This window comes from Coturnix japonica, chromosome 5 (genome assembly GCF_054131305.1).
Source record: "Coturnix japonica strain WE chromosome 5, WE-NBRP24, whole genome shotgun sequence".
Taxonomy (NCBI): Eukaryota; Metazoa; Chordata; class Aves; order Galliformes; family Phasianidae; genus Coturnix; species Coturnix japonica.
Window position 1 is genome coordinate 28,717,244 of NC_140667.1, and position 26,521 is coordinate 28,743,764.

A 26,521-nucleotide genomic window follows, 5' to 3' on the forward strand; every position below is an offset into this window, starting at 1 on the left:
AACCTGATCTAGTAAAAGTGTATGTTTGGTGGCCCTGCTAGGCAGGGGGGTTGGAACTACATGATCCTTGAGGTCCCTTCCAACCCGGGTCATTCTGTGATTCTGTGATTTATAAATTAAGCTGACTCAGTGCAAAAATTCTTAATCTCACAAAGTTTTGCGCTATAAGAGCTTCTTCTTAAGTTTGTAAAACATATACACAAGACTTTGTCACGCTGCAGAATAAGTGCCAGAAGAATATAAAGCAGAAAAGCCATACAGAAGCAGAAATACCAACACCTCTTCTGTTGTCAGTCTTTTTTCCGTAGTAGCTCAAACACACACTAAGGACTCTTAACAACTTTAAAGACAACCTGAAATTCAGGAAACCCAGGCATCAGGTCAAGCAGGAAAAGGGGCATGGAAAAGCTCCCCAAAAAAGCACGGAGAACCAGGAGCTGACACAGACAAAAGCTAATTTTTGTCCCCGTCACTGAAGGAGGTTACCCATAGCTACACACATACACAAGATTTGGACTGGGAGACCTTGTATCTGCATGAGGGCTCTGCATGTGCAGCTATGCCAGCCAGGCAGCTGTGGTACAATTACTTGCTCTCTATCAATTCCCTCTTCAAAGAGAACAGAACTTTCATCTACTATTTTATGATACCAACCTCAACTGGTTTTGCTAAACAAAACTTCGTAAGTAATAAGACAACAGAAAATGCTGACAAGTTACTTGATCAAGAGTTAATTCCCAGTATTCTATGCCTCGAGTAGAAGCAAATCATTACACACTCAAAAAAAACCCAATCTTGTTGTAGTCATAGTGATATATCAACTTGTACAGACCAGTTGTTGATTTTTGATGTGTCAGCAAAGAAGCATACATAGCAACTTAAACACAGCAGATTTAGAACTTTTTGAATTAGTCCAGGCATTCCAAAAAGTTGGAACATTTTTACTAACAAATTGAAAAAGAAACCAATCTAAAAAATAGTAAATGACTTCTAATGGTAACAGCATACACTTTAACTGAATGAAATTGCAAAGCATTGAAGTAGCAGGAAATCAACATCCGGGATTTTCAGGCTCTACACCTCCTCAACCAATGGTTAACTTTAAAACAGAATAGAGAATCCTCTATATGCAGCATTTACAAAAATGCAACAGCAACATAACCACTAGAAAACAAATTCAGAAACACAGACAACTAAGAAACTTGGTCAAAGCGGACTAAGCAGAGCACAGCTTGACTGAATTGCATATCTCATTTCAGGCAATTGATTCTACAGGCAGAGGTTAAAAAGCCCAGTTTTTAAGGATCCACCATTTCAGGTAGGTCATGTTTCCCACCGCTGTCCTAATAGTGGCTTCTTGCAGACGTACTGTGACACCAGATCAGACTTTCACTTGTGTCATGAAGCATCAGTGCAACCACTGCACTCCATTACACTAAAGAAGAGAAAATGGAAGCATACCTAGCAACAAAGTAGGAGGTTGTTGCAGGGGAAAAAAAAAAAAAAAAAAAAAAAAAAGGACTACCAGAGGAAAGTAGTTACTGGTTTATCTTAAGAAGTAAAATAAAATAGTGTCGAGCATAAATATAAGACAGAGAAAAGTTCCCCAAGCCACGCTGGTACTGAAGATGTTTTCTATTTGATAGTAAGCTAATTTGATGTGTTCTTGCAATAAACGAATTCCCTTGGCCGAGGCTCTGTTTCATTAGGGTTACAGTGCTTTGGGGACCAAAGTAACCACACTACAATGCAATACAGCTCAGCCTGGCAGATTCTTGGTGGTATGCATCCACCTTTATGAGTCTACGTTTACATCCCCCCAGAAAGTCTTAACAAATTAAGTGCCTAACAGAACAGACAGCAGTACCAAGTCTATAAAGGAAAGAAAGTTCTTAGAGTATTTCTTCAAAAATATTTATTAAATAAACTTTCACTTGTGTTCAGTTCACATGAAATTCTATCATTCATGAATGAAATCTCTCTATGCCTTCCCTTGCCCGCTCTCCCCTCACCATAAACTCTGTATATTCTGCATACCTTGCATCTTTTTGCAGAAGGTACATACATGTAAACACACATGCATATATATGCAAACACCAAAAAACACAAGAACACCTCAGAATGACACTGCAGTCTAACTGCTTACAGAGAACAAAAACCATTCCATTTGGATACCCATGACAAACCACACCTTTTACATAACTCTGAATGCCCTGATCTATCTCCACCAGAATTATTCCTAACTTGCCAAGCCTGCTGTCATGAAGGACCTCAAACAAATCTCTCTTCTCTGTAAAATATACAACTCCACCATCTTCAGAGGGATGACTGTACTATCTTTACTGAATGCTACGCTAAAATGGAATATCAGCTTCCAGGTAAACAAAGACATCAGCTTTAAATACAGCAGATCCCCATGAATTGAATCTTAGAAAAATAACATTGATAGATTTCTTAAATCTTCACAGATCAGATTTATTTAGGAAGTTTCTTGAATTCCCAAAAATCAGCTACTTTAGTATGTTAAATGCTGGCAGACTGATACTTCGAGGTAACAGCCTTTTAAACTCATTAAAGGAAAAAAAGGAACTATTTAACCATTCTATTCTAACTGCATTCCTTCATTTAATATTGCCCTAACTTCGTAACAGAAACCTAAAGACTTCTTAACTCCACTCTGTAAAAATAAGTGAACTAGGCGAAGTCAATTTCTCCCTGTGCTCCATTTCTCAAATTCTGATCATTCCCACAGGCCCTTCTAGGACAAGAAGTATGTTAATGGCACGCTGGATTAGCTGCAGCTAGAGAAGGGGAAACCTGCATGAAAGCAGCACAGAAAGTAATTAAAATAATCCAGTCTACCAGAAAATAAAATAAAAAATGGCCAATTTAAAATATTTAGCTCAGTACTAGTCTGGCTCTTCCCCTTGTATTACTCCCACGTCACAGTGCATGCAGTATGCTGCTTTTTAAGTGCAGTATAAAGCTACAACAAAAGGCTTCCCATACTCAAATACATTGCAGTTTATGCAGCTGTATTTTATGTTTTGATTTAAAATACTATCAGCTAAGATGAACCAATGGATTTATAAAACCTGTACTCTCCTAATTAAGGTCAAGTCAACAAGCAATAATTGCACAGATTATCCTCAAACACTTCCACAAACCCGACATTCTGGGAAAATACAGTTGTCGACTATGACAGGATCTGCAGCATACTGAAGAGCTTTCACCTTAAGACTTGCCCTTTAAAATCACTGAGCCTGAAATAAACTGTTTTCTTGATAAACTGAAAGCAGTGTCAAAAGAACAACCTTCAGCAAAGAGATCAGATGCTCTGCTACTCTAAAATTACAAAATGCATCCTGCAATTTGTAACAGCCACAGCAGCAGTGAACCTAAAACAGTTTTCCTTAAAGCTCTGCCTAACAAAGCAGCCTACATTTCTTTGATAAAGTCCTTAATATTTGTTCTTTGTAGACTTTCTCCAATCCAATCCAATATTTTTGAGCACAAGATTAATTACAAGAAAGTGCTTCTGTCATTTCTTAAAATAGATTCCAAGTGGGAGCATATGCCATCACAACATTGTAAATTCATCAGGAAATTATGATGTAGTACTGTCTTATTCTGAAGGCACCTGTTAACTAAGACCTGGTCAAGGCTGCATCAGCACTTCATGTTTTTCAGGATTGATTCTCTAACCAGATTTTTATTTAAACAATGATAATCCAGGAAGCCAAAGTCACAGTGTGTAAGAATAAACTTGACAGCAATTGCTTTAAGCAACTCCAGCTTCAATTTATACAAAGCTACAACTATAAGTGAGATAAAAAATGATAAAGTATTTAAGTGTAATTAAAAAACACAGTGAACTGCACAGAGGATTTCTTTATCAAATAAAGCTAAAAGTTGAGATGAGGAAAACAGATTGTTGTTTTTTTTTTTGTTAATCATACAGTATTTAAATAAGAGCTCGAGGAAGAGTTCACCCCCATGTTTTTTCTCCTGATTGTTACAAACTTAAAGCCTACACAAGTTGTCTTTGTTACAAAATGATAAAAAACACAACTACATCAGAGAAACCATGGAAGCAAAACACTTCTAAGCAACATAGTGAGTATTTGCAGAACTAGATCAATAAAATATTTTCTGCTCTCAACAGCATCCCAAAAAGTAAACTCAACACATCTAAAACAAACACTCAACAACTCCCTCTGCCCCCTACATCACCACACTATAAAGTTAGCACCTCAATTCCAGAAGACATTTCTTTGAGCAGCTTACGCCTTGTGGATCACATACTATTTTTCCATCCAAAATACATCCAGAAATATTCATTCCAGAATTAGAACACACATGAAATTAATTGGTTAATCTATTGATTAACCACTTATGGTTAATTAACTGTAAATTATTTGTTCATTCTTTCAGAAATTGTTATATACTTTTCAATGCCACATTAAGATAAGCCTACTAATGGTGGCTTACATCTTCAGCTTTTCATCTCAAACTCTTACTCCCTGGAATAAGGAGGGATGAAGCCAAAAGAAAAACTTTAAATTTAAGAGGAAAACAAAAACCTACCAAGAACTACAAAATGGTTTGGGTGGCAGGGACCTTTGGAAGCAACCTGGTCAAACACTCTGCTCAAGCAGTGCAGTGTTATAATGGGATAATAATAGCAGGGTGGCAAAGCCTTCAGCTACAACAAATGATAACAAGACCAAACACGGCAGCCACGTATGCAGAACTGAGGGAGAACTGTTACTTACCCTTGGAAGGCCACAGGTGGGCAGGGATCTCTGGCAACAAATACCCTCACCTCCACTGCCAGCTCCTAAATGAGGTCTGGGAAGGGGTGGATCCTGGCTTGACCCTTTGTGGTCACTACATGCACCTGAGCTCCCCTGGGTTGGCCTTGCCTTCCCACCAGGTGCTCAATCAGTGGTTCAGGCCATGACTCAGCATTTCCACTGCAAGCAAGGACGCCTATAGTAGGATATCCAGGACTGTATCCTAACAAAACATTACCTGACCTGTTCAGGGGGAATCTCTTGTGTTCCAGTTTGTGCCCACTGCCTCACATCCTGCTGTTGAGCATCAGTGAGACCCTGGCTCCATTTTTCATGGTGCTGTGCTGGACTCTCTCAAGTCTGCTCATACGTGTCTTGTACTGGAGAACCCAAACTGGACACAGTGCTCCAGGTATGGCCTCATCAACTCTGAACACAGAGGAAGTCTATCACACTGTCTATGTCATTTCTGGTGGAATAGCAGTATCTCAGTACATAAAATGTTTGAAAACCTTAAGAATTAAAGAATAAACAAACTAGATCTACAGAATCCTAGCTACTCAGCTAACAAATTCCAAAGTGAATGAGACCAAGGGCAAAGCTGTGCACGTGAGATGCTTTTAAGACATGCAAACATGGGAACTTCATATGAGAAGGCTTAGTAGGAAACAATACCCAAGTATAGAAAAAAAAATCTTAAAATAACATTCACCTTTTAACAAACAGGAAATCTCAAGTGAAATGAAATTTTATAGGTATTGTAAGAGTACTCGCAACCCCTACATTTTGTTGGTTTGTTTAAATAACTGTAGGCCCTGGATGCAGAGACTACCATATATTAAATGCTTAACTAACATCTGACAGAGCTCAAATTGGCTGTGAAATCTCGGGATCTGCAATACATTACAATAGTTCTCTACAGCAATTCTTAAATAACCAACAAGTGTATTTTACAACTAAGTCATGTTTTAAAAGTCACAGTAGACAGATCTAATTATGAGTGAATCCAGGTAATACAAGAATCCAACACTGTTCAAGAATCTTGCATACTAATTTATTACCAGTTTTTGTCCTTGCAGACTTGAAAAAACATATTTTAGCATAAAATCTATCTGGCATATAAGTTTCAAGTCCTATTTTCTACCTAAGAACTTACAAAGTAGAGAAGAGAGAAAAGAAATCTGTAAAATGTATAAATCAAAGATGATCTGCACTTGGAGAAAGAGCTTTACACAGATTTATACAGCAAGCAATTCTACCAGTCACAATTCAATATCTGAAATTGCATTCATTATAGAATAAATCACACAACAGTGATAATCCATGCAGTACTGTGAGCTTTAAACATGTTTAAAGAAAAAAAAAAAAAAAAAAAGATAGGAACACCGTAAAAGTGTTCTCTTCAATCACATTCACTTAATAACATTAAAAACCTAGCCTGTATCTTTGGATGCATTGTCAATGCACAGTAATAGACATTAGATAGCTGTGTAACAGCCCAGAGAAACATTACCAATGTATTACATTGACTTTAAATTGAACTAACACAGTTTAAATGCTCGCTTTACTTTTTTCCTATGAAGAAAACTCCATGAAATTATGGAAGCTGAATTTCCATTTCTGATGCCACTGAAGTGAAAGAAAAGAAGATAAATCTCCAAGGGCTACTGAACATCTATAAAAAGCTAACAGGTGCTAGAAGTAAGATTAACATTATTGAGAAATTGTTGGAAAACAATGAGCAATGTAAACCAACAACAGATGTAGTCTTTTCTCATCCTACATTGCATACCAAAATCTGTGATCACAGAGTGGGCCATTACTTCATTGCAAATAAGGCCTGTATTTCTAATGAAGGGGATCAAGCAGATTAGTGAAACAAGCTACAAAATTTCTTACAGACACGTTTTGTCTGAAGGCTCCACGCAAAGATGAACCAGACTACTCTGTCCATCTGACTAACAGATAAATAACAAATGGAGAATGTAGAACTCAGACTTTTAAAATAAATAAATAAGGACACTAGAAGGGAACAGATGGCTTGGTACATGAGAGAACAATAGATGGAAATAAATGAAGGATGGAAGAGCACACAGAGAAGTGGACCAAAAACTGGGTGAATGGCTGGGCACAAAAGTGACCAGAGATTCCAAGTCTACTTGGAGGCCAGTAACAAGAGGGAGGTAAACTGGGACTATTCAGCCTGGGGAAAGGTAAGCTCAGGGAGATGTTATCAATGTGCACAAATATCCGAAGTGATGATGCAAATAAAATAGAGCTAGACTCTTTGCATGCAATGACCAGTGTCAGGACACAAACAGAAACACAGAAAGGTCCCTCTGGATATCAGCTATCACTTTCTTATTGTGAGCATAACCAAGCACTGGCACAGGCTGCCCAGAGAAGCTGTGGAGTCTCCTTCCTTGGAGATACTTAAAAGCTGCCTGGACATGGGCCTAATCATTCAGCTCCGGGTGTCCATGCTTGAGTACAGACTGGTCCAGGTGGCCTCTGGAGGTGTCTGCCAACCACAACCATTCATTCAGTGATTCTGTGGCTGGGCTGAGTATCAGCAGTGCCATTTGCAAACACAGCAGAAGCCTGGAAAGGAACAGAGTACTACTAGGAAGTAGTAGAAAGTACCTGACAAGAAGTCAGCACAGCAGCGAGAGAGTTACTAAAAGGTTGGAGATTTCAGTTCTGTTATCTAAGAAATCAAAAAGCACAAAAAAGGTGTTTTAAAGAGTTTCTTGCTGACAACTGCAGGCTGATGCTAAGACTTTGCTACAGTCATGAAAGAGACTAACAGAAGATGTCATTAAAATGACAGGTTAGGCAAGGCTACATAGGTATACATATTCCCAGGTAGCTGAAAAGACACACAAAAGAACACAAAGAATTTTCAGACAACTCAAGTGAAATGCTATCAAGACTCTTTTGTAGAGCTGTGCAAAATCCAACATGAAGACAATGTACTACAAGTGCAGATATAAGCACAAGAGCTCTGTACCTTCAGACTTTACACCTTATACCATAGCTCACTGTACAGATAATTTTGTTTTCTTCAGTCTCAACCTTGACTAGGAAGCTGTATCCAATATCACACCTCTGCCTTACCAAAAGAAAAGCATTTAGACCAATCATTTGTTCTTACAAGTAAACGAGGGCTCAAATTATTTATGGGCAGAGCCTCTCTTCCGAATCCTAAATCAGACTGAAAAATACACACTTCTGCCTGCACATACAGATGTGTGCACACGCACTCAAAACGGAAGAAGTACAGGCCCATGGGTTCTAATAAAACAACCAGAAACACTCCTCTCCCATCCAGGGGTGCTTTGGGAGACCAAAGAAAATAAATTTGATATATTTTGAGAAGCAAAAACTTTCCCGTGTGAGAGGCTGTACAACTTGAACTGACTGTCTTCTGAAGTAGAGTAGCCCAGTAAATGCTGCACCCCCAGAGACTTAGTTTGCTTTGCAAATAGCTTCTCTATATTATTAATTCAGTTTACTGGAAATAAGTTTAATTTAGATAGAGTAAATCAATTAAACACAAAAAATGTGTGTGCAAAAAGAAAACACAGATAAATCTCTATTACTCCCATTTTAAGAAATAAAACTGAGATCTCTGCAGCAATGTTAACTTGTTGCCCCAGCACCAGACTAACGCAGCAACTATTGGGACAGGGCTGAAGGCCCATAAGTTGCAAGCAAGATCAGCCAAATCACTACACAAAATATCACAGATGTTATTGTGAGGGCAAGATGACAAAGGAAAAGAAAAACAAAATACAAGTCACTATTTTTCTTGTTAGAAAAACAATCCTTTATGCAACAGTGTTTATTTACTGTAAAGATTCCCCTTCACTCAGTATAATTCTAAGACTATAGGAAAAAGCAGAAAAGTGTCTTTTTTCCAGAAAGGACTTCTGTAAAAGAGTAGTCTGAAAACCCTAGATCCTTTTCAGATACATTTGGCTGAATAGCGTGAAGCATTAGCTAGCACAAGTATGTACTTATTTGAAAACAGTAAAAATCACAAGAAATGTATGTTATTGTTATGCCACAGTGTTTGTCTCATTATGCATGACCAAGCCTCCAAGCTTCCCAGGAAGAAGCTGAAGATAGCTTACCAGTGGAAAGTAGTGAAAGATTTCACTGTTTAACTTTGCTCACACACACAGTTTTGCTTCATTTATTAAACTGCCTTTTATTGGAACCCTATGTTTTCTCACTTTCGTCCTGATTCTCTGCCCCATCCCACCTGGAGAGAATGAATGAGAGAGAGGGTATGGGCTTAGCTGCAGGAAGGTGTCAGCCCAGACTATCACCTTCAGTGATTTGTTTCAGTTACAGTGTAACTGTTACATCCTTTGAAATGCATTATGGCATTACATACATCAATTATATCCTTCTAGACTACAAACAACTCGTAAATTCTCTGGCTGCAAAATGAAAGAAACATAGGAAAAATGAAAATAAAGACTTAAAAAACCAAACATCAACACCACAGTCAAAATGATAACAGCTATATATTATTCTCAGAGCTATACTAAGAAAGGAAAGATGGGAGAAGGAAATATTTCATCCAAGCTAAGTCATTCAGGAATACAAAGTAAAGTGGAAGAGATAATTGTTATCTGACAGGGACTGGGGTGGTAGGGAGGCAAGGTTGTTCAAGGAGCATAATTAGTGATATTAATCCAACAATAAAATTTTAAGACTCCAGGAGATATTGGGTAACAGCAGTTCCCAACAAAGAAATAAGCATTTAACATTTAGTGCAAAGTCTGCCAAAAAATCTGATCTAGTTGCATCCAAGAGGTTGACTTTTTTACCTAGCACAAAAATGTATGTAAGCTACATGGTATATTTGAAAAACCAAACTCTGTATCAAGATCCATGCAGATAATGGTTAAAATAATGGGGAAAAAAAAAAAAAAAAAAAAAAAAAAAAAGGTTTAAAAAATAATTAAAAAAAAAACCACTTGAAAAGATTTCATCATTCATTATCACATGTTAGGCAACAATAGATATTACTGCCAGTCTGAAAGGAAGTGCACCTTTGACAGTTCACAAAGAACAAAACTTATACAGGAACAGAAATAAAAGTATTTAAAAGTATTTTCAATATAAAAATAGCAGATAAGAGCTGAAAAGACATTCCAGCTCCATTTAAACTGAATGCAGACAAAAAGTGAGACATGGAAGAAGAGGACAGCAAGGGAATCTACTGGCCTTACTTCTTCATCTTCTATTGTTTTTGAAGGAAGAGCTAGATTTATTAAGTAATGTCTTTTTCTCTTGTCAGTATTAAGAAGACAGTATGCTCAAGGATTTTACTTAAAGCTGAGGAGTAGCAGAGTGGAAGAGACACTGCTGAAAATCCTGCAAGTACTTTTACAAGCCATAATCAAATACTGAAACCTCCCTAAATAAATAAAGCCCACACAAATAATTCTGTAATGCAAGTTAATAAAAAAAATTAAAATCACAGAATCTATAGATTTGGAGTACTGTGTCCAGTCCTGGGGACCCCTGCACAAGAAGTACACAGTGCTGTTGTAATGGGTCCAGAGGATGGCCATGAAAATGATCAGAGAGCTGGAGCACCTTCCCTATAAAAAAAAGGTTGAGGAAACTGGGCCTGTTTAGCTTGTAAAATAGAAGACTCTGGGGAGACTGTATAGTGGCTTTTCAGTACTTTAAGGGAGCTTATTATCAGGAGGGATACTGACATTCTACATAATCTGATAGTGATAGGATAAGGGTGAAAGACTTAAAACTAAGAGGGAAGGTTTAGATTAGTTATTAGGAACAAATTCTTTACTCAGAGAGTGTTGAGGCACTGGCACAGGCTGCCCAGAGAAGCTGTGGGTACCCCATTCCTGTGGATGTCCAAGCACAGGTTGGATGGGACCCTGGACAGCCTGAACCGGTGGGTGGCAACCCTGTGCACAGCAGGAGGGTTGGAATTCAATGGCCTAGAGGTTCCTTTCAACTTATAGAATTGTAGAATGGCTTGACTTGTTCTCCTGAAAGAACACATTAATACAGTAGGAATTGATCCACAGATCAATAAAGTATCACCAGACGTAGCACAATCACTTGAAAAACAGGATGCTAATCATTTAATATACAAGGAAAAGAAGCCTGCCAGAAACTAACAATAAATGCTTCTGTGGGCATGACTATATAAATGGGAAGCAACTTAATTTTTCGGGCTACTGTACATAGCATCAGGCCACTGATTCTGAAATTGCAATCAATACACGAGTGGTGCACAAGGCTTTGAGATATGACCTGATCCATTCAGTCTTCTTAAAAGCAAAACTCCCAGTCTTTCCAACTTCAGCTTGACAAAAGCACACCACAGCATTAAAATAAGTTTAGAAGATGCAGCAGCAGTTCATTCCCTAAGCACATGGGGTGCTAGTGCCCTAGTCAAAGATCAATGTTTCTCATGCATTATTACCAAAAAAAACCACAATCCCACCTTACTACTACTGCCAGGAGCTTGTTCCCTTCACCACCTGTGATGCACAAGCATTTATCCACAGTAAGCTAAAAGAAACTGACTAAAAACTAGCTTTGAAAATTATTTGCATGTGGATCACTTGACAGTTTAGCGTGCCACATATAAGGAACAATTTTGCTGGTATAAGAGGGAGGTTACATACACTTCTCTAGATGGGATTAATTTCACAACTACAGAGTACAAGACAAATTTCTTGTGAAGAACTCCTGAAAGATTCAATACTTGTCAACTTTGCATGAGGCCTGGTGAAGGATTTTTAAAGAGTCTCTTCAAAACTGGGCTGACGTGCTTTGGTATAATTAGTTTATTTCTCCCTCTCTTTTTTTTTTTTCCTAGTTTCTAGTTTTGCCTTCCTTAATGTGTTGTGTGAAGCTTTTGTAGTGAATGGGATACTTGAAGACACTTCTGGAGGCACAATCATTAAGCATAAAATCTTTTCCTGTTTAGCTAATCTGCACACCGATAACAGCCCTTAGACCTCATCTACAAAACCCCAGTCTCTACATTCTTTGCTAGAAGCTACACTTCAAAAGACAACATCTTGGGTTTATACTGTTTATACTGTTGCCAACAACAGCCTCCTTCATACTTTCTTTTTCTCCCATTTCCCAGAAAATTCCATTTTATAATTCACCTTTAAATTGCTCTTCTAGAAGGAGTTGTTTTCAATGTTAGAACTGCTTTTTCGTTGACAACAGAATTTTGGCATTTTTTGCTATTTTAAACCACAGTTCCTCTTGCTCTCCACTATGAACACATTTTAATGATGAAGATCCTCCTTATGTTGCACCTTGTAAAATACAGTTTAGCTAGCTAGTGTTATCTCCAAGTACTATGTCTGGATGCCAAAAACGCAATCTATACATAATTAGTAGCCATGGAAACCATGGACATATACACAATATTGGACATGCACAGACAGCAGGCTTCTCATTTTAAGTGAAATAAGGTACAAAGTAAATGCACAGGATCTCCTGATGATAATTATGTCACTTCACCCCAAACGCTCCCATTCTGAATGTAATAGCAAGAATCCCCCAAGCCTGACTAGCAGTGACTGGTGGTTCCAGTTACCTCCATCACAAGAGAAAGGCAGTGATGCTGTTCAGGTCAGCAAGAAGGCGTGCAGGACAAATGTGAAGTAAGAAAATTATCCAGCATGCGGATGTTTCCAATAGTTGATGTACATACAGGCATCCAAGAAAAGCAAAGTGGCATATCTACAGCCATCCTGTACATATCATATTATCATCCTCAAAATTAGCATACTAGCTGACTTGTCTGATAAAGATATCCTTAGAAAAACTATTTTGAGCATAAATAAGATGACAGATTGAATAGTGTCAAAGAAGTCTGTTGAGCAGAAGGCAAATGAAAACTGGTAGAAATGGGTAACTTGACATATATTTCTTATTATATTATTTTTAATATGGGTATGCATACATAAATAAGGTGAATATAGTTACAAATGAGATTGCTTTATCAGGCAGACCATAGCCAATGTAATAATTTGCAAAAAAAAAAAAAAAAACAACAAAAAAACAACGCATACGTTTTAAGTTTTGACTATTAAATTTTAGCATGTTAATAAAAAAGCCAATCCTTCAACTTCTCTTTAAATACATGCCATAGTACTTGTCTTTTCCCAAGTTTACCACTGAAGAAGCATAATGTTCAGATTTCCTAGCTGCCCAAACGTCCTAAGGTTACTAAATGCTTAGCTCTTCATTTTCAGATGCACCTTGCTACTACACGAACAAAAGTTTACGTACACCTCTGCTGAAAACAATTTCCTGTAATGGACAAATCCTTCCCTGCATGCTGTTTGGTGAAGGCAGCCTTCGTTCATCAGCCAGGGCAAGCTCACAAACATCACGGAGAGGGTACCTGGCCTGACAAAGCACCACTTGCATGAAAGGAGAAAAAAATGAGTGTCTAATCCCTCCTCTGCAAAAAGACCAGCTTTTCAAGGGTTTAGCCAGTTTGCCTGGCTCCGTACAAAGTGAGAAGCAGCAGGACAGAACCAGCGTGCAACGGTGACAAGGCCACATAACTGCAAAGAAGGCCAGCAAAAAGCAGCAGCACACTTTTCCACAACAGCCAGCAGTCAGATTACAGCAAGTATCTCTACAGAAGTAAATGCATGGGTGGGGGAGTACTAAAGAAAGAACGCAGCCTGAAACGCTTGGCAATAGAGGCAAACCTGGGCAGAGCTCTGTCAGGGTCAAAGGAGGTGAGCAGCTACCAGAGCCTGCCAGCTCCAGCAGGAGAAAAGTCTCTCTGAATAGCACAGCTTGAGATGTAGGGAATGCAGGAAGATAAAATCCCTGACAAAGTGTTGCACATATTTTTCTGACAGATAAATCAGCCAGGCGCAGGCAGGGCCTGTTCAAACTAAGTATTAGTGTAAACACGCTTCTTCTGTCATTACTTCATTTATATCTTTTATAAAAAAACTGCAATCATGTTGTTCATTTTGGACTTCTGACTTACTTTTACTTAATACTGACAGTTCTAAACTACCGCATGTTGGTTCACACTGCAGAGAACAATAAAAACACAGATCTCAGAACTCCTTTCAGACAAAGCAAAACGAGCTGTACTCCAAGTGTGCACCTGGAGCACTGCAACTATTGCTTATTTGAGCTCATGCGAAGCAAACCACCACAAACCATCATGCAGACACGGAGTCCCAGTACTAAGTGTGCTGCTCTATAAATCTGCTTTTCTTAGGCTGCTCTAGTTTCAAACATAGACTTTGCTAAAATTGACTGAAACAAAATGTCTTAGGTACAAAGAGCATCAAACCAAAGAACTAAGAAAACCGTATTTACAATTGCAGAATTGAAAGAGCATCTAATTATCCAAAGATAAAGAGTTTCTGTATCTGCTGTTTCTCTTTTTCTTTGTGATATTTTTATTTAATTATTTATTTATTTATTTAACTAAAATAACTTCTAGTTGTAACGCTGTCATTTAGGGATTTAACTTTAAATTTATGCTTCAAACAAATTGTGTTACACATTTTGCTATTGCACTAAATGTCTCTAGGCTGATGTTTTCATATCATCCTCAACATAGGACGCATTCAAGAGTTTCTTCTAATTGCTAGATACTTTCTAGATACAGGTGAGATGTTAACCATTTATTTTTAAAGTGATTTTTGGCTTTTGTTTTTGTTTGGTTATTTTTATTTTTATTTTTTTCTTTTGTTAGCATATTGCTCTAATGTGCAGTTTAATTTACATTCTAGAGCCTAAAATATAGGTAGAATAGCAGGCATTTTTTCCAGTGCAGAACAAAGGAGACTAGGAATAATCTGAATATTAGGACTTGCTAAAATTATTAAGGAATATTTCTGGTAAGAAATATTAAAAATGATTATTATTTCATATCCAGAATCTTCCTTATGATTTGATGGGTCGTCACAACATCTTACGCATAACAATAACCAAATATAAGACAGGCTCTCAAGGAATTAAGGGATTTTTCTAATATTAACGACAATCCATGTGTCCCAGTTTAACGCTATACAGAAATTTGCCTCAGATGCCTTTTCCAGAAAGATGTGCTGTTCATCAAAGTGCTCAAAAAAAGTCTACTGGAACCCTTTTTTGACAAAACAATGGTGAAGTGACAACAAGTATTTTCACTAATTCCTTTTCATCAACTGCTAAGCCAAAGAGAAAAGTCAAGTACTGAAACCATTGTGCATAAACCAGAGCCATCTCCTTTGGAATAAAGAAATAGGAAGAGGCAGGTGAGCATTCTTGAAGCTTAACGAACAAGAGATTCTTCAGTAGTTGCTTTTTTAGGCAGTTGCTTATAACATGAACTTCAGTTTCCATTTTGATTTGTAATGCTTAAAAAAAAGAAGAAAAGGCTTGTGTCTTACTCTGATTACGAAGTCCTACACACTGGAGATGTCAGTAGTCATTTTAACTCTTACCACACTGGAATTTTAGCGGCATGTTCAAATCACAAGGTTTTACAGCCTGCCTCCCTACTATGGAACAGAGTGTGTTCCTAAAAACAAATGTATCACATAATCCAATGCTATTCTGACATTAAATAAGTGAATACTATAATCTTATGAAGATGACTGCTCCCAACTTCTTGAAGTTCTGAGCCTTGTCTTCCTCCAAGCAATTACACCCCACAGCACAATCGGGTAGTCACATTTACTTGAAAAAGCTTTAAGTTCTCTCATAAATCTCAACAGCCTCCTAAATCTTTTAGTTTATTCTCCTTTTCTTTATTCTGCTAAACAAATGCCAGAACAAATGCTTGCACATCCAGAATGCTTGGGAATTCCTCACGATGGGAGGGAAGAAAATCCCCCTACCCAAGACTTCTCAGTCTGCTCAATCAAATGGATCATCAAAAGCCTATCATCATCATGCATATTTTACAGTTAACTGGAACTATTTTCACTGAGATTTAGCAGGAGCCAGTAACTAGGGAGTTATACCTCACTCATCTATTACATCCATCTACCAAGGCAAAGGAACATAATCTGAATGACTACATCAGACTGAATTCCTTAAGGACATCATGACGATGGTAGGAAAAAAATCTGGAGGTTACAGAAATATTCTAACCCCAATTTACATACCATTAGCTCCGAAATAGTCTCTAAGTTTTCTTAAAGTATGAAATCAGAGCTTAATAGCAAAACAAAGGTTTTAACCAGAGGGGTTTGCAGACCAGCATCCGTGGCCACAATTTTCCAGCAGCTCCGTAGTTTTCTGAGTATTATCTACAGAAGCACTTAGTCCCTGACTACCTTCTAAAGATATTTCAAAATATTCCTCTTCAGTATGTTAAATTTAATTTTTCCAAGGAAGCTGATTCTGAGGATCTTTGATTTGCTGCAAGTTTATTTAAAGTGTTCCCTGGAGTATTTTGATAATTGAAAGAAGGGGAAAAAAAAGAAAAAAAAAAAAAAAGAAAGAAAAAAAAATAAAAGAAGCTAATATACATATATTCTTTTTTAATTTTTTTATTTTTTTAATGTTCATTTTTTTTCTTTTTTTCTGCTTTTCCTGGATGCAACAGGCATTTTTGTTGCCAGATACATACTCCTGCCACTTTCTCCTGACTGTTCTCTGACACAGATTCTGACAGAGCACATAGTTACCTCTGGCTTCTCACCCACCTACCCTGCTTTGTCACTACTCTACAGCACATGAAAGAACCACGTTAGTGGGAACCTATCCAATTGGAACTCCTAGAATTTTTCTTCTTCCAGCAGCACATAATGAAACCCACACTTTCACAAGACCAGACTCATGAATAAAAGGATACATACCTGCCTGACACCAGCATCACCTCTTCTACAGCCCGCTCTGTCATCAAAACCCCATGAAAATTGTTTCAGGAAGGAATAAGAGGTAGGCAAAAAGAAATATATTGGTCTTCCAAATTCATAACTATTGCCACATTCAGGTGTTTTGAAGTCTTCCTAAGAACTGCTGGATGAAGGCTTTACTAACTTGTGACATTACATCTCTGATCTTGCTGTCAACCCTTTTCTAAATGCTCTATCCCAGGGCATGAACAGTGTATTGCTGAGGCAAAAAGGGAGTGTTACTTTTTTTTTTTTAACTGCAATCTCTGCCTACAGCAGCATTTGCAGTGATCCTAGGAGCCTTTCCCTTCTGAGTCAGACCTGCAGGATACTTGACAGCAATTCATTTTAAACCCTAAAGAATGCATAGTGCTCTTCATCCATACAGCTTCTCACTGAACGATTCTATGCTACAGCTCACCTCCCAGTAAATACCTTGCTTCATTCAGGTATAATACAGTGTATTTCCAGGTCCTCAAAAACTGCACCACACAGATACAGTCCTCAACAACTACAAAGGTACAATAATAGTCACTAAGAAAATCCCCCTAACAACAGTGTATGCATAGAGCTAATTCCCACTTAGTCATTATATTTCCCTGGTCAACCATAAACACAGACAGTAACTACAATGATTTTACTAAAGATTCTTTCAGGTGAGGTTGCAGAACTTAAAAGTCTTAGTTTTGGGCATTTTTTAGAATCCAGAACTCCTCAAGAATGGGATGAGTTGCACGACTTTGAGGTTCCAACACAAATTTGTATTCCCTATGTTTCAAATACAAATTAAACTAAAATAAAAATTAATAATCACACATACACAAAAAAAAAAAAAAAAAACCACACCACATGCTTCAATTTCTGCTACTCAATTTTAAGTTCCAAAAGTGACACGCAAGACAGAAGAAATCCAACAAAATCAATACAAGAAAAAAAGTATCAAGTAAAAATATTCCACATAAAATTTAAATTCAATATACAGCACAAAAAACCCAAAACAACTAATAATTTCTTTACCACACAGTAAGCACTCAAAAGTCCCAAATATATTATCACTTGTGCCTGTGCACAGTTTCTTCGCACAACTACATAATAACATAATTTAATAAGAAAATTAAACGGTGTGTTTGAGAAACATATTTCTACAGTAGCAGTCTCAAACACATGTGCAGTACTTGCTGTATTATTATACCTATCTACTAATACAATTTGTACATTAAGTATATAATGAAGTGTCATATTAAATACAAAATTTTTAACAATTATGGTTCTAAGTAACAGACTCGCATATGGAACTAAATTAGCATTGGGTCAGTTGTTTCAGATCTTGGCATACATCAAAAACACTTTGCTGCTCAAAAATAGATTTTGTAACACACAGCCTATTCACTAAATCACTGAAGCCAGCCAGTGGAAGTTTTGCTATTTATCTTATGGTACTAGGAACAGAAAATGCATTGCATTCCTTTCAAAAGGCCATTACTATCAATCATCAACTTCGCAATGGTAGGACAGAGTCCTGATTTGCAAGATTTTGCAGGTGTACACAAAAGGTTATTCATTAAGGCTTTTGCAAATCAATTGGTAAAAAAAAAATAACAAATAGCATGTTAGGCACGGAATAAGCTTAATTAAATTAGTATATAAGCAAAACAAGTAAAGAAAACATATCATATATACATCTTTTACTGGAAGTTTGAAATTTTCTAAGATAACTGCCTAACAAAGCCAATATTTTCCCAAGCACTTTAATGCAAATACCTGCTCCCTGTAAACTCCAACTCACTACTCAACTGTTTTGTGATTTATACAAACAGAAGACTATAAAAACTTTTTTATTAAATAAAAACATCCCACATACAGAAGTCCTTCCTTATTATTTTCCATGTAATTACTACCCTCCTATTCTCCAAAAAACAGCTTTTTCAGGCATTCTCCTACCTTTTCAATAAGAATTCTGTCATAAACAAGACCATACCAGCATAAGAGCATTTGAATACTTAGGAGTAAGGAGCTACATGTAGAAACAGAATGCAATTTTTCTTGTTTTATTTCACCCACTCTTCAAGACCTTCTAAATTCTGAGCCACAATTTGCTCTAATTTTTGTTTACCATGTCCTCCAGTTGCACAGTATCCATCTCATGGATGGAAGATAAAAAATACCATCTGAGCCCAAATGAAAAACAAAAAAATTACAACCCAACCAAGTAAGCTGTTTCAAGTATCTGCACAAATATCTTTGCCTTTAAAGTATTACAAATTTCAAGACAGACATTTTCAGGTTTAAGCACTGCTTTCTTTCTAAGGCCATCTGAGGCAATGTTAGGAAAGTTACTGGTCAAGTTCTACTCCGCTATAAAAGAACATTTAAACAAATACACCCTACTCTTACTTCAAAAAAGCAAACAAAAAGATAGAACCACATAAAAATTAAGGGGAGAAATTTAGTATCTATGTAACAGGATTCTGTATGCCTCACATTCTAAAGCATACAATGACAACTGTATTTTCCATGATCACCCCATTAATGAGAATGGGAAACCAACTAAAGGTCATGCCAGAACAAAATTAGCTCCCATTAGACCCACGCTTGAAAGTAATCAATCATTTTCAAGACACACACAGGAAGTTTCTCATCTTTACTGGTAAAGTGGGCAAATACAATGCAATGAAAGTAGATATTATGAGTAAACTCTGTACAGTCATACATGAGCTACAGGCATGGCATATAGGATAAGATGGGAGTCTTTCAACTGTGTATTTGGATAAATAAACTGCAAATTAAGAAGCACTGATGACACAATGTCTCACTCCTGCTCTGTAAGAATAAACCTCTAAACTAATGGTCACTACTTACATATGAACATATTAAATAAAACATCAGTGTATAACAGGGAAATCATCTCTTGCCTTATATATCTTTAACTTCAGAGTTTGGAAAGAAACTATCACAGCAAGCAAATTAAACAGCAAGTAAAAGCCTCCTACCACTGAAATTCCATTTGGTGGTTTTTTTTCCACACTATATATTTTAAAAATATTTTTTAAAAAATCCAGAACTTACTTCCTCTTTAAAAGTAAAAGTCATATTCAACACTGTGAAATTATAAAAAGGAAACTGGGTATGTGTATGGATCACAACCAATAAATGTAGATAGTTCTCTTGTAGCCATACAAAAAATAAATAAAAATTAGAAAGAAATGCTTTTATACAGACTTACAGCCACAAATAGAAGAGTTACCATGGATAAAGTAGTTACTACAGATAAAGTTAACATTATGACAGCCTTACACTAAGGAAAGAGGGAAACCAATGTTTGTCAATCCCAAAACGTTCTACTGCTATTAATGGAAGAAGTACAGCTTTTCTCTACTTCTGTAGCTCATTTCTTAAGCTGAATTTTGGGAAGAGAACTGGGGTTCCTCATAAAAGTACCAATTTGAATCTGTGTTTTGAAAACTAGTGCCCACCAGGATGTAGGAAATAAAGAGATGTGACAGCAAGTCCTAACAAACTTAGTGCCAATCCTTACCCTCCCACCTAGACCTCTGGGAGAAAGTTTGACATAAAGCACATCCTACATGTGAACTGCATCACCCCTGAGAAAAGATCTCACAACTTGCATGCTAATGATGCGGAGTATTAAAGTCATAACAATTTACCTCATAATGCTCAAGACAGGCAAACTACCTTTTAGCTGGAAAAATCAACAGTGTGTATTTTTAAAACAGCATTCAACAGCGATGCTCTAAAATATATTGCTACCCATTTTCCTTACAGATAATTTTTACAATTTGTTAATGGTTTTTTGTTTGGATGTTGCTGAGTTTTTGTTCTTGTTGTTGTTTTATTTGATTGGGTTTGGTTTCTTTGTACAGCACTGAACTTCAGATACACTCAGTTTCTTTTTTTGGAAGGGGTTCCCAGGTAGACACAGCTCTCACATTCCAAGAAGCGCGTTTGCTATAAAGTAATAAATTCAGACATCATGTGTATCTGCTATGCTATTTCAATAAACTGCATGTCCACATACACTTGAAGATGCTAATGTAACCTTTCACAGTATAAAGAGGTTATCCAAGACCTAAATTTTTGCATTCAGCAGCCATTGCCTGCTTTCTTGGATAGGGCCATGACCACAGCTGACATGGTTTCATAATCATATGGTTTGGAAGGAACTTCTGGAGGGCAGGCAATGCAACCCCCTGCTAAAGGAGGTTCCCTACAGTAGGCTGGACAGGAAAGCATTCAGGCAAGTTCTGAGAAGGAGACTCCACAGCTCCCTGGACAGCCTGTTCCAGTGCACTGTCACTCTCAAAGTAAAAATGTTTTTTTCCCATGTACAGATGGAACTTCCTGTGCTACAGCTTGTGCCCACTGCCTTCTTCCATTGATGGGCACCAACAAAAAAGCTCAGCCCCATCCACTTGACTCCCTCCTTTTAGGTATTTATAAGGAATGATAAGATCCCCTCTCAGCCTTTTCCACAATGAACAGTCCCAGGGCTCTTTGCCTCATCCTCCCTAATGAGGATAAGGGAGATGCTCCTGGCCCCTCATCGTCTTTGTGGCCCACCGCTGAACTCTCTTTAGAAGTTCCCTCTTTTTCTTCAACTGGGGAGCCCAGAACTGTACACAGCATTCCAGATGTGGCCTCACAAGGGCACAGTAGAGGGAAAGAATCACCTTTCTCGACCTATGGGTCACACTCTTCTAAACATGCCCCAGAATACCACTGGCCTTCTTGGACACAAGGGCATGCTGCTGTCAGTCAAATCATTTTAGTCTCTACTTACTGGAAGGATAAGTATCTGAAGAAATCATAAGTGCTGCACTTTGCTAAAACCCCTTACATGTTAACTAATTATAAAACTACTTAGCCTACACATACTGCAGACAGCCTATACATACTGCAGCCTTTACCATAATTTTTACCACATTTTTCCTCTTTTTCACCTCTTATTTCACCTTTCTTGTTTCTTTGGGGTTTGTTTTTGTTTTTGCTGTTTTCTGTTTGTTTCTTTTTAAAGGAAGATACCTGGAACACTAAATGGCAAAGCTTAGGCCACCATCAGACCTACCCACTAGTTCATTATCCATATGACCTACCAATCTGATGATCAGCACTTAGACTGAGTGCAGAAATACAGATAAGTAGGAAACCAGCAATAAACACACAAACACAGAACTCCATTAAGCAAGACCTACAACAATACATTCTCTTGAAGACAACGAAATCTAAGCTACAAGACAAACATTCACTTTGTATTATCAATATACTCTAGAGCCATGTGCCTCAATCTTGACATCAGGCAAGGCCTGCAACACACCCAAATATTTGTTTTATATCCTCATTTAAAAAACAAACATACATTCCAAATCAATTCAAAGGAGTTCAAATTCCATCTCAGTACAACCATGAGGTGCAATGATGGTACTTAATAAAGTAAGTGTTCCAAGCCTGATAGGAACATCAATGCTTATGACGATAAATCCACATTACATATATTGATAACTAACCAAACATATGGCTATGATCCTAACCAGAAAAGCTAAGTCATGTCAATTACCTAATTTCTAATCACCGTACCCTTCTAAATGTTTAATTTTTTTAAAATTAATGTTTGTACTAAATCTACCCATTCTTTCATTTACTATTTTGTTCATCAGACCAGAAGTAATTAGCAGGGGGAAAAAAAAAAAAAAAAAAAAAAAAGAAAAAAAAAAAAAGGACTCCAAATTCCACTGTCTTTTCACAGCTGGAAGCAGCAGAAACTAGGTGGTCCATGCCCCCAAATTACAACTGTTTTCTTCCACTGGTTAAAGGAAATTCCAGAGAGGAAAACAAGTCTGACCATAGATATGACACTCATTAACACATTTATATAAGGTTTGGTTTCATGTCTATAAACACACACTGGTTATCAAAAAGAGCCTAGAAAAATTGCTAGAAACCAAAGCGTCCCCATTATAGTAGGAAAATAATTTGCAAAATTTTTCAGCATGCAATTCAAAGCAATGGCATTAGAGGGAAAAGGGCTAAAAATGTTCTGTTCTTTTGTCTTCTGATTTCCCTTTAAAAACAAGACAAAGCAAAATCAGATCACACACTCTTCTCAACAGAATTTCACATTATGGTACCCAGGTACAAGAGTTTAACAGCGCTCAGACTGGATTTGTAGTACAAATGATAGGGCTATCTGGGAACGTTTACAGGTAAAAATTATTACAAGCCACCAATCAACACAATAATAATTCAAGGCACATAGCACGAAGCTGTACAAGTACGCAAAGAGCGTTTTGCTGCCAGACGCCTCCTGCTCGCTGTAGCAGCGATAATACGGGCTAACATCACGCCTGCTCTCGCTTTCAGCGCAAGAGCTGCGGACTCCCCTAGTGTTCCCCGCCACGCGCACGGCCGGGCCGCGTTCAGCACCGTGCTGCGGACAGCGCCCGCTGCTCGCCATCTCGCGGCCGGGCTCCACGCGGGCCGCTCGGACACGCGGCGGGCACAACTTCACAGCAACTCCCCGCTCCGTCCCCCGGGATTGCGGCCCCTTCCTCCCAACAGCTACAGCCCGCTACGCGTGCTCGCACTGCCGCCGTCGGCCCAGGCTCTCCATCCGAGCTCCGAGACCGACGCGAGAAAGGCTCTCTCAGATCTCTCCCCTCCCTTCCCCACGACCGCCGCTCGCACGGGCAGGGGCCGCTCCCGGCCCCGCCGCTCTGCCATGGCCGTGCCGCTCTCCGCGGCGCGCCGGGATAACCGCAACCCCACGGAGGCCGGGGAGCCCCGCAGCCTGCGACACGCGCACCGCCTCCAAACGGCTCTTGGCAGCGCCCGGGTCGGGAGGGGGCAAACCCACCAGCCGGCAACAGAGCCCCCCGGCCCTCCGCCCCCACCCGCGGCCGCCCCGTGCCGCCGGGAAGGGCCATCCGGAGGTGCGGGGCGATCCGCGCTGCCAGGCCCCCCGGGGCAGGCTGTCGGGCCGTTCCTTGCGCCGCCGCCGCCGCTAGGCCCGGCTCTCGTCCGCCCGTTCCCTTCTCCGGCCGCGGGCCTCCCTCCCCAACGTCTTCGCCCTCCCGGCCCCGCTGCCGCCGCCGCCGGAGGAGGAGGAGGAGGAGGAGAGAGCCCCGGGCCCCGCGACGGGCGCCCACCCCCGCGTTGCCTCCCCTCCAGGCGGGGTGCCCCGGGCCGACCCCGGGCTGCAGCGCCCGCCCGCAGCTGCGGAGCCAACACCAGCCGCTCTCGCGCACCCAGAGCCGCCCCCGCTCCCCGCTCCGGGCCCGGCCCGAGGCCTCGGCTCCCTGCGCGGTGGCGGCGCCGCAGGAGGCGGCCCGGAGTTGAGCCCCCGGGAGCCCGACGGCGCGGCCCGACCCGCGGCAGCCCCCCGAACACCGGCGCGGACCCCGTCTGCGGCCGTTACCTGTGAGCACCCCGACGCGGATCTGGTGATCGTGGTTCGTTAGAATCATCCCCTCCGACGCCATGTTGCCCGGCGCAGCCACCGCACTGACAGCAGCGGGCGGGGGGGGAGCGGGGAGGGGAGGGGCGCGAGCGTGAGAGCGGCGTGAGCGCAAAGGGGGCGGGGGCAAGGACAGAACGGGCGGAGCCAGCGCCGGCCGCGACGAGCAGCTGCGAGCTACGGGAAAGGCCGTGGTGTGCGGGAGGAAGGCGCCGGGCCGGGCACGTGGGTGCCGAGTCCGTTCGGCAGGCGGGGGCACTCGGCTCTCGGGACGCTGGGCTCGGTGCCGGCCGTGCGCGGGGAGCAGCGGGTGGGCTGCGCGGCTGTGCACCACAGCGGCTCTAATGCGCTGCGGGACACCCCGGAACGGCCCCGGTTTGTCGTAATGCCGGTGTAACTCAGTGCAATCACCGTTACCACGTGCAGTGTTTTCTGTGCGTTTGAACTCAGCCGAATTGCTCTCGGGGCGCAGAACCCGCAGTCGGTTCTGCCTTACACAGGTCTAACAGTTTGATTCTGGAGCTCTCAGGTGGTGAGGAAGGATAACACGGTTTGCAGTCACCCTTTACTTTAGATGACTCGAAATACAGCAGAGCAGAAAGTTGCCTCACAGCTTTGTAGGCCGGCGGTCACTGCGTGGCGTCTCAGCGCTGCCCCATGGCCCCTCTCATCTCTACCTTCAGTTCTCCCCCTCTGCTCTGAGAACCTCCATCACACAGCCCGCGGATAAAGCAGTGCCATACTTTAGCACACTTGGTTTTGCTGTCTGCAAGTTCACGTTCAGTTTGCATAGATGCAGTCAGATGTCTGTTACCACAGCTAACACTGTGCAGCCAGCTACCCAGAATCAAAGTTCACGCCGTCTGACTCCAGCTGAGTTTTATGTTTCTGTATATTGTTGGTGTGATTTCAGTGCTACCTTTGTAAGAGCAGCCTGGGGGTTATCCTCCTTTTGGCTCTGTCCTAACAAGCAATTACCGAAAGCAGTTATAATTTACATAGCCATTAACAAACGTTTTCAGAAATCTCCTCTGTAAAGCATCGTTTTCTTGGGTGGATTTCTAATGCAGAAATGAAGGCCTGAAGAAATACCCCGTGTCTCAGGGAAAGTCCTACTAGTAGCACTTTGACGGGATGGTGCTTCAGCATATGATACCACTATTTTCATATTGGCACAGCAATTGCAATGTGCAGCCACAGAGACTGAGAACTCAGGCTCCTGAGATTGCCGGTTATGCAATGGTATAATACAACATATGTGGGTGGGTGTAAGCCTGAACCCAAAACAGCATGGTTACTGAAGATATTGCATCGCTGGTGCTCGTACTTCTGTTTCCTCGTGGGTTTGGTCGCTATGTGTTGAATATTCTGCTGTAGACAAAGCACAAAGATTTTTTTTCTCTAATATATCTGGAATCATCTGAAGTACAAGCAGGAAGCGTGACACTTCATAGCTTCCCGCAGAGGATTTCACACCCAATACTAAAGGCAGTAGTGCTTATTCAGACTGCTCAGTCTCCCTGTTTAACTGATTGATGTGTTGCTCTTGTGGACAGTAGGGAGGGGCAGAATTAAGATTTCACTGCCAATGTTAGCGTTAGCAATTCCTGTGGGATTTGTGGGGGATTTCTTTGTATGAAACATAGTAGAGGACTATGTAAGCTTACAACATTTTAAAAGACTGAGCCAGAAAGATGCTGAAATCAATACAAGGGAGTTTTAATGTTGAGGTATGAAAGTTCTCATAAATTAGACTTAAAATAAAGGCAGATCCATAGTAGCTCGAGAGAAGGTTGCAAGAAGATGATTTTCTGCTATCAAGTTTTCATCAGAATAGCAAACAAGTTTGTGTAAGAAAGTCCTTTTGCTACAGGCAGTAGCATTGCATACAGGCAATGAACATTCTGGGAAATGTGCCAGCAGGCCGTACCAGAGTTCATGTTGACTGTCTACAGAAAAACAACTTTTTGTCAACAAAGTCGGTATACAACGGGGAGTCACACTTTGCCCTGGTCAGGCCAGCTTGAACTGTAGCTCAATTTGCTAACCTCTCAGGAAATGTTTTGCGCTGCTTTGTTTGCCAGTTGTTAATTATCAATATCTGTCCACTAATAAAGGATTGCCCTTTCATTAAACCATCTCTTTCAGCCATGTTTGTTCCATATCTACTAGCTGACACAGTAGGCTTTCTTATCAGAAATATTGGGCCATGGCTGATTTTAAAGACTCATTCAGGTGAAACAATTTCAATGTACAGGACAAACTTTAGTTATGTTTGTGATCTTGATGAAGAGAAAACAGACCAGTGTGATTAAAGGAAGATACTGTTTTGTTTTTCTAATCACAGTGTGAGCAAGGATGCTCTA

General features: G+C 40.0%; 1 protein-coding gene across 41 annotated transcripts in view; it reads right to left on the minus strand.

Moving 5' to 3' along the window:
• GPHN (gephyrin) overlaps positions 1 to 24,210 on the minus strand; it is a 242,594-nt gene extending 218,384 nt beyond the window's left edge. For all 41 annotated transcript variants that reach the window (XM_015864861.3, XM_085550352.1, XM_085550355.1 and 38 more), the window contains exon 1: positions 24,117 to 24,210. In XM_015864861.3, coding sequence (XP_015720347.1) covers positions 24,117 to 24,180 — 64 coding nt within the window. In that variant the 5' untranslated portion in view covers positions 24,181 to 24,210. The remainder of the gene's footprint in view (positions 1 to 24,116) is intronic.
• Positions 24,211 to 26,521: the final 2,311 nt, after the last annotated feature.